Source organism: Muscardinus avellanarius (genome assembly GCF_963383645.1).
Source record: "Muscardinus avellanarius genome assembly, chromosome: 2".
Classification (NCBI taxonomy): Eukaryota; Metazoa; Chordata; class Mammalia; order Rodentia; family Gliridae; genus Muscardinus; species Muscardinus avellanarius.
Genome location: NC_137787.1, coordinates 48,752,822 through 48,762,161, shown reverse-complemented (window position 1 = coordinate 48,762,161; position 9,340 = coordinate 48,752,822). Strand labels below are relative to the sequence as shown.

The window sequence follows — 9,340 nt, the reverse complement described above, 5'->3', positions numbered from 1 at the left end:
TAGTGCCTACTCTCCTCTGAGCACAGCCTCTTACATTATTGTAAGTTTCTTCAGACAGTGGAAAGATGAGTGTTCTTCTGAGGACTAACTTAAAAGCTGGTGAAAGGAACAGCTTCCTTTATCTTTCTCTTAAAATGCTCTCCAAACTCTACAAAGTGCTTAAAATGTCAAGTCCAGACACACACTATAATTATTTTAAAAATTTGATGTAGGTATTAAAAATGTGCTTACTGTAAAAAATACCAATCTATAAACAGCTTACTTTAACAAGAAAGTTGAGTGAGAACGTCTTTTCAAGGGAGAGATCCTAATAGAAGGCTGAACTATAAGAAGTTTTATATTGCTATTTTATGTGCAGAGATAAACTGAATTTTATAACAATATATATTCTATATATTGTAGTCTCAACAGTTCTGAAGTCTTGAGAATTAAGTTCAAATAGCATGGACTGTAGAATCAACCATTTATTTTAGTCTTTTAAAGGAATTCAGGAAGTTTGACCAGATAATGTGACCTCTGAATTTGAGTCCCCTCAGTTCTTTCTCAATTAGGATATAGACATAGAAATGGGAAAAACAGCAAGTCTAAATAAGGTGCAGTGCTTGATATATATACTCAAATTAAAGATGGGAGGGAGGGAGGGAGGGAGGGAGGGAGAGAGAGAGAGAGAGAGAGAGAGAGAGAGAGAGAGAGAGAGAGAGAGAATGCACTGTTTTGATAAAATAACTATGATAAAAATATTGATAGATCTCTACAAAGAACTTCACAGTAGACCCAGGTGTGGTGACAGACTTGGGAGGATGAGCAAGAGGACCTCAAGTTCAAGGATAGCCTTTCATCAACTAGGGAAACTTTCATCAACCTAGCGAGACTTTGTTTCAAAATAAAAATGAAATAGGACTGAAGGCGTAGCTCAAAGGTAGACTGTTCCTAGATCCAGTCCTCCAGTCTCAGCCTCCCGAATGCTGGATTACAAGCATGAGGCACCATGCCCGGCTCTCATTGTCTCATTATAGAGAAAGGTAGCTGAATTTTATTAAGGACACAAGATAAAGGCTGGGGATATAGCTCAGTGGTAAAGTGTTTGCTATTATAGTGGTAAACTAGAATGCATGAGGTTCTAGTTTCTATCCCAGCACTGCAAAAACAAAACAAAACAAGCACAAGATAATGATGGAAACCCAAGCAGAAAATAATTTGCCATTGAAAGGAGTTGTAAGGAATATATCTCAACATCTAATTGTTGAAAAAGAATCCCAGAAGCCTGCCAGAGTTTAGCTCAGCATCGTATAGACATTTATGGAAATAAGTTGGAATCATCTCCGTGTTCACAGGAAAGAGATTGCACCAAAAATTTGAGAATTCCTTTAGCTTTCACTCCTTTGTTCAGAAGCAAAAAAAGGGGACCCATAAACATCTTCATTCTGGCAGAGCTAAGTGGTGATGCCACCTCCAGGCTGTGTGTGTGTGTGTGTGTGTGTGTGTGTGTGTGTGTGTGTACAGAGGGTACCTCTGCACAGAATTTTCCAATATTCCAATATTGACATAATTATTGTCCAGATACTTATCACACAATTAAAGGGTGAATGGCTGTGGATGTGACTTTAGAATAATGCCTCATCCACAAAAGAACTGTTATCAAAATAAACTGGCTTATGTTTCATGTTTTAAATGTCAGGAAAGACAGACTGTATTCCCATTTTTCTTTCAATTCACAGGAGGCTTTATTTTAACTTCACTCTTGGCATTGGAATGCATGCGCACCCTTTATCTTTTGTTCTACAGACCTGGCGTTTCTGAGCATCATACACAGAAGAGTTGTTCATATTACCAAGGGCCCAAAGTGCTCCCATTTGAGCTTTCATTGCCCCGGTCAGAGGTGTTGCAGAGTAGGATAGGAGACAGCCCCAGGGAGGAACAGAATAGTTGATGGTTTCCTAAAGGGTCATGGCAATGTGGCCGGGAGCTCTGTGTGTTTTATCAACATACACCACATAGATTTTGCCCTTCTGCCTAATCCTTCCTTTCTACTCACACCTTTCGACTCTGACCATCTAGGATATTACTCTTCACATACTCAATGAAGCATTCCCCAATGGAGTAGTCATTTTCTGGTTCCTCCTCTTATGTAAAATGGGTATCTCTTTTTTTACTGGGCTTGTCCCCATCCACAATCCCCACACTCTTTTCCCTACGTCCAGCGATGGTCATTTATTTGAAAGTAGGGGTCATGCCATACTTACTTTTATGTACCCATGCCTGGTATGATGCTCATCACACAAAATTCTCTCAAAGTATGACTAAAGAAATAGTGGTGACTTTTTATGAATGCTATAAGATATAGGTAAATATTATGAAAAAGGTAATTAATGATAAACATATCTTAAACTGAGGAATTTCAAAAAATGCTACTGTTACTATTTCTCAGCACACTATGAATATATATTCTCATTGGTTTCTTCTGGTGATCTGATATTTCTGTTTGTGTACTTGTTATTTTGCTTGGCTACACTCAGTATTGATCCATAAATGCAAAGGCTTTTGCAACTTATGGTCATAAAATCAATGAAGGCTATTGTAAGATCTTACAATTGGGAGACTTACATGGAGAACCTTTACAATACACACCAATTAAATCAGGAAGGATGTCAAAAGTGAGCTGAGTTCTCCTACTAGGAATGTGGAAGCTTCATTATCCATGGCAGGCAATGAAGCCCCACTAGTTAGCCACTGCCTCAGAGTGTTTAGCAAAGCTGACATATTAATAGTTACCTCACTGAATTACATATTCAAAAACATGCAGAAGGTTTGAGAGTAATAAAATGTGTCTTATGGATTCATAAAAGAAGCAATATTTTAAAAACTGCACCTTGTATAACTTCTATCAAATAACTAAAGTTAATGATTAGACTTCGTTATTTCAATATCATCTCTGATTCTTTGTTAACAACAGGATTTAAAATGATTTGTGATTTATATTAATATGAACTATTCTTAATCAATTTTTAGAATTTTTCCCTTCTAACACCTTGAAAATGTTCCAGGAATATTGACTCCAAATGCACTCATAAAGATAAAAGTGAAATCATAACCAATTGTTTTACATATTTTAATATTTACACCAAATCTTGTTTTTCTAATCATAACAATATTATTTACTTTTCTAAGTAAGAAGTTGAATAGCAGGTTACATAGCAGGACACTATCAACTTCTAAACTAGCTTATAAATATCACTGAATTTTTGGTCAATCAGTTTTCAGACCCGAATATACTGAATGAACTTAGAGAAATCCTTTTTTTCACTCCAAACATTTTGAAATATTAGGCCTATAAAGTTTAAATTTATAAAGTAAACTAATATAAGTTAATCTTGTAGTGCTTTGTGACTGCTAATTTTTAGGTAAAATTTGAGATTAAACACACTTTTATAATAGCAACTACCTTTAGAGTATATAATATGTTTTTAAATGTTTTGAGGGTTTAAAATCCCTCTCAATTTGCTTTAAATGTAGAATGATAACACCTCAATAAATTATAAATAAATACTGAATTGTACTTTTTCTCAATCACATTTAAATATTCTGTATATAGATCTGAACATAGCTAGACCTTATAGACATCAAATAAATTATAAAGTATTGCTGGGTCATATGGTAGATTCGTTCCTATTCTTCTGAGGATCCTTCATACTGTTTTCCAAAGTGTTTGCACTAATTTTCAATCCTACCAACAATGTGTTAGAGTTCCCAGTTCTCCACATGCTTGCCAGAATTTGCTGTTGTTTGTGTTTTGAATGATTGCTATTCTATTGGAGTTAGGTGAAATCTTTGCATAGTTTTGATTTGCATTTTTCTTATTGCTAATGATGTTGAGCATTTTTCATACATTTATTGGCCATTTGAATTTCTTCTTTTGTGAAGTGTCTATTGAGTTTACTTGCCCATTTTTATTTAGTTATTTGTTTTCTTAGTGATGATCTTTTTGAGTTCTTTGTATATTCTAGAATAAAAAACAAACTACCAACCTAATGCATGTGTATCTATGTTTATAGCTACACAATTCACAATTGCCAAACTATGGAACCAGCCAAGATGTCCATCAAGAGATGAATGGATTACAAAACTATGGGATATGTACCCAATAGAATTTTACTCAGCCATAAAGAACAAAATCATTTATAGGGTAACGGATGGAACTGGAGAATATTATGCTAAGTGAGATTATTCACTGACAAAAAAATAAGAAATCAGATGCTCTTCTTACTATGAGGAAGCTAGGGTCATAGGAGGAACTCCAGAAAAAGGAGAAACTATAGATGAGCAAATAAGGCGACCCAATTGAAATGGATGGGAGGAGGCAAGGGGGAAATTCCCTAATGTACAAGATGTACATTCGCAAACATCAAAGTCAACCACTAAGCCAAATATAAGAAAAGGGAGGGGGAAGGGATGGGGTAAGAATTGGGTAAAAGCTAATTGAGTGCTGTGTGCATGTATGCCTCTACCATCTTATACTCCCATGAAGATGTATCACTATAGTGCACCAATAATAAGAGAAATAAAAATAAATTTTAGGGTTGCTTAAAGATATTTTAAACAAACCACAAATATTTAGCATAGGGTCTTGATTCTGGTTCCTTAAGAAAGAAAAAAAATAGATAATGGTGTTTTATAAAAAAACTTAAAATAGGCCTTAAATTAATTCTTACTCTTACCCACATATAATCAAACCATATGTTTCTTCTTGATTTACCTTTGGTTCATTCAGTATTTTAAAGATATTGCTCTTCTGTTCTCTAGTTTGCATTTTTTCAAGTATGCAGAGTTCTGTCACTCTGAACTTTAACATATGCCCTGTACTCTCCTCCCCCTCCCCTTTTCTAGTTTAAGATTTTATTTCTGTCATTGGGTCTAAGTAATTTAATTAAGTATTATGCTGCAGATTTTTTCTTGTCTCTCATATCTGGTATTTGTTGAGCCTCTTGGATCCCAGGGTTTGTATTTTTTATAACTTAAGAATTCTCAGCCTATTTTCTTCAATTATTTTCTGCTTTCTTCCTCTCTTTCAGCTACTATTTGACCCTTAAAGTTTTCCCACAGTTGAGTGATCTATTCTTCCCTCTGGACCTTCCTTCCTTCCTACCTTCTCTAGGTCTAAGTAATTTAAGTATTATGCTGCAGATTTTTTCTTGTCTCTCATATCTGGTATTTGTTGAGCCTCTTGGATCCCAGGGTTTATATTTTTTATAACTTAAGAATTCTCAGCCTATTTTCTTCAATTATTTTCTGCCTTCTTCCTCTCTTTCAGCTACTATTTGACCCTTAAAGTTTTCCCACAGTTGAGTGATCTATTCTTCCCTCTGGACCTTCCTTCCTTCCTACCTTCTCTACATCAAATTTTGGGTAATTTCTACATATGTGCCTTCAATTTTACTAGTCTTTTCTTCTACAATATTTTAGCTGTCACTAACTCTATTACATATGTATTTTTAAAATTTTTATTGCTGCATTGTATTTATACATCATAATGAGGTAAAAAAAAACCTTGTGTAGACATACACGCACACATCACCCAGCCAGACCCCACTCAGTCCCCACCCCACTCCCTCCCCTTCCCTCCCTCCCATGCTTGACTTAGGGGTTGACTACAATATGAGTAAGTACATCGTGTACTTTAGAGAGTTTCCTTCTCCCCTCCTCTGATCCCCACAGTTAGGTTGTCTTATTTGCTCCTCTATAGGATTTCCTTTTTCAACTAGAGTTCCTCCTATGACTCATTTTTCCCTAGCTTTTACATATGAGGGAAAGCATCCAATTTCTTATTTTTTTGATTGACTAATCTCACTTAGCATAATGTCCTCCAGTTCCATCCATTTCCCTGTAAATGCTGCAATTGTGTGTGTGGTTTTTTTTTTTTTTAATGGCTGAGTAAAATTTAATTGTGTACATATCCCACAGTTTTGTAATCCATTCATCTGTTGATGGACATCTTGGCTGGTTCCATAGTTTGGCTATGGTGAATTGTGCAACTATGAATATAGATAAACATGCATTAGTTTGGTAGTTTTGTTTCCTTTCCTTTGGGTAGATACCCAGGAGTGGTATTGCTGTATCAAATGGTAAAATTGTTCCCGTTCTTCTGAGGACTCTACATACTGTTTTCCAAAGTGGTTGCACTAATTTGAAATCCCACCAACAATGTTTTAGAGTTCCCACTTCTCCATATCCTTGCCAGCATTTGTTGTTGTTTGTGTTTTGAATGATTGCCATTCTAGTTGGAGTTAGGTGAAATCTCAGGGTAGTTTTGATTTTCATCTCTCTGATTGCCAATGATGTTGAGCATTTTTCATGCATTTATTGGCTATTTGAATTTCTTCTTTCATGAAGTGCCTATGTAGTTTGCTTGTCCATTTTTATTAGATTATTTTATTTTAGTGTTGAGTTTCTTGAGTTCTCGCTATATTTTAGGTATTAGTACTCTATCAGAGGAGTAGGTGGCAAAAATCTTCCCTCATTCTGTTGACTCTCGATTGAGGTACTGGGGATGGAACCCAGGACCATTCTACCTCTGAGCTACACCCCAGCCCTACCTTTTTTTATTCTTTATTTCGATACAGTGTCTCATTGAATTGCAAAGGACCTCACTACATAGTAGCTGAGGCTGGCCACAACCCAGATCCTCCTGTCTCAGCCTCCCAAGTACTGGGATTACAAACGTGTGCCCCATGCCTGGCTTGAAAGTAGTAATAATTCAGATCTAGTAAATTCTACTCAAGGATGGAATTTTGTGGGGAAAATTAAGAAAAAATAACATTTTACAAAAATTATTCACTCTGTGCATATATGTATATATATGTATTCAGTGTTTTCTCTCTGTATATGTATGCTTTCAGCTATAATTTAGAAATATCATTTATTATAGAGCAATGATACTTCCATAAATCTGGAGTAACTGAAACCATGTTTTTGAAAAGTGTATCCAAAATAAAAGATTTAGGTCATAAGATTATAAGTTGAAATAAATTATTTTTTCAGAGAATTGATCCTTATTTCAATATATTAAATGTATAATTATCTATTTTATTATCTCAACTATAAAAGTGCATTAAAATCTGTTATTAATACTTTTGATGAACGCACAGTCCATTGAGTGCTTATCTGTTGTATTATATATGCTGGAGCAGTGTCAAAATAGCTAGTGTCAGCTTATTTTCCAGTAGTCAGCTTATTTTCCAGTGGGGCAGTGAGATGTGTTTTATAAGGAAGAAATATAGAGTACTATTTGTTCGAATAATTATGCTCATGAATTATGTTTGAACAGTGAATTTATAGTTTTTTATAAGAATAGCTTATCTGATATTTATTGACATCTATGTCTCTACATTTTGTGGTCTAGTAAAAGTTCTTCTAGTGTTTTGGAGTCATAGTTACCTTGAAATATAATGGTAAACACCCATTATCTAATATCTAATATCAATCCAATAATAATTTAAGAATATTCATGCACCAGAGTATCAGCAAAGTTATTACTGCCATTGTCATCACTAAGATAACTATCCATGGGTTCTAAATATAAGTTGTAATGGAGTGCCAATGAATATTAAATATTAACTTCCTTCAAGTCAATAAGTCAATAATGTGAATTGTCTCTGAGTCTTTGAGATAATACCCTAGAAAATAATAATAATAATAATAATGATAATATTATTATTATTATTATTATTATTATTATTATTATTATTATTATTATGTCCTGGGGATTGGACACAAAGGCATTCTACCTCCAAGCTACATTCCCAGTCCTTTTATTTTATTTTTATTTTGAAACAAAGTTGATGAGAATCTCACTACTTGCTAGACTGTCCTAGAATCTGTGATCATCTTATCTCAGCCTCTCAAGTACTGGGATTGTAGACGTGTACCACAGTGCCTGGTTAGAAATTGTTTCTTTTTTTTTCTTCCTTTTTCTTGAAAATTTTATTAATGTTATGATCTGAAGTAAAAATTGCTTTAGTAAAATTTCTTGGTGTATTATAATCATACATCTTGATGTTCAGGGTGATGTATACATTAACAGTGCACTCACTGATCCTCCCCCAGGTCCTGTCCTATGCCCTGCCCCTCCCTCCTTCTCCTTCTCAGCACAGTGATTGACTGTTTCTCCTCTTTTGTCTGGAAATTATTTTTAATTATTGTTTTAAAGACAGGAAACCATTAGATAAATAAAATCAAAATGCCTCAATTGTATGACCACTCTATAGAAGATAAAGTCCCTTAACTAAGCCACATGCTTGAGTGAGGCACCCTCACAGAGCAGTAAGGCATCATGAATGAATACTAATAGAAGATCTATTCTGAATAATACTGTTATAAAGAAGCCAGCATTAGATTTGGAGCCCATGCCATCTCTAAAGTGACAGTAGCTTTAGAGATGACTCCGTGCACACTTGGCTGCTTCAAATGCAGCCTTAAATGGCAGGAAATTGAATCCTAGGTTTCTAACCACTGCTACTAGCACATCACCTGCCTTTGTGACATTGCAATAGTTGTGGACCTCCATGAGCCTCAGTTAAGTAAAAAATATATGTTTATATGTGTGAGTGGTTATAGAAAAGTGATTTTATTCCTGAAGATACAATGAAAGGGCTTGTGTTCACCCATTACTTTGTTAACAAGGACCCCAAATTTCACCATGCTCTCACCAGCAAGCTCAGAGAAAAGTATTGGCCTTCTTTCTCCTTGATTATGTAGATAAATATAATTAAGGATGGTTATATGATAGAGAAAAATTAACTTAAATATAGAGGAATTTCAGTTGTTGTTTTGTTCTTTTCTTACATAATTTTATTGGTGCATTGTAGTTCTATGCCATACTTAGGTATACAGTGATAGAAACATACATGTATGCAATTGTTGGAGCATTTCCTTCTGTATTCCAGCCCCCTCACTCCTCTTTTTTGTAATCTTTGAGATTGGAATTTAATGTACATATGGAACAGTACTTTTACATTCTGTACCTGGTGTATTGTTTTTAACTGCTGTGCTGGTCAGAATAGACTATTTATGTTTATTCTTATCCATTTTCCTTTGAGACATCTTAGAATATATTTTGCAATTTTATTTTTAAATTTTATTTTATTTTAAAATATTATTAAAATTTGTAATTAAAATTGTGTTAATGCAAATGATTGGCCAATAGTCCTTCATGTATGTGTTAATATTTTTTCATTTTATAGGATATAAAGTGTAATTGAACTGATCGTTTATTTGGTGGCATCTCATCATGAACCGTGCTTTTAGCAGGAAGAAAGGTATGTATCCCCATTTTAGAAGACTTGGT

At 34.6% G+C, this 9,340-nt stretch overlaps 1 protein-coding gene across 5 annotated transcripts in view; it reads left to right on the top strand.

Moving 5' to 3' along the window:
- Window positions 1-9,283: 9,283 nt before the first annotated feature.
- The window catches only part of GULP1 (GULP PTB domain containing engulfment adaptor 1), a gene marked incomplete at both ends in the record, with an annotated part of 101,950 nt that continues 101,893 nt past the window's right edge, over window positions 9,284-9,340 (top strand). For all 5 annotated transcript variants that reach the window (XM_080689114.1, XM_080689113.1, XM_080689112.1 and 2 more), the window contains one exon: window positions 9,284-9,311. In XM_080689114.1, the coding sequence (XP_080545240.1) occupies window positions 9,284-9,311 (28 nt within the window). The remainder of the gene's footprint in view (window positions 9,312-9,340) is intronic.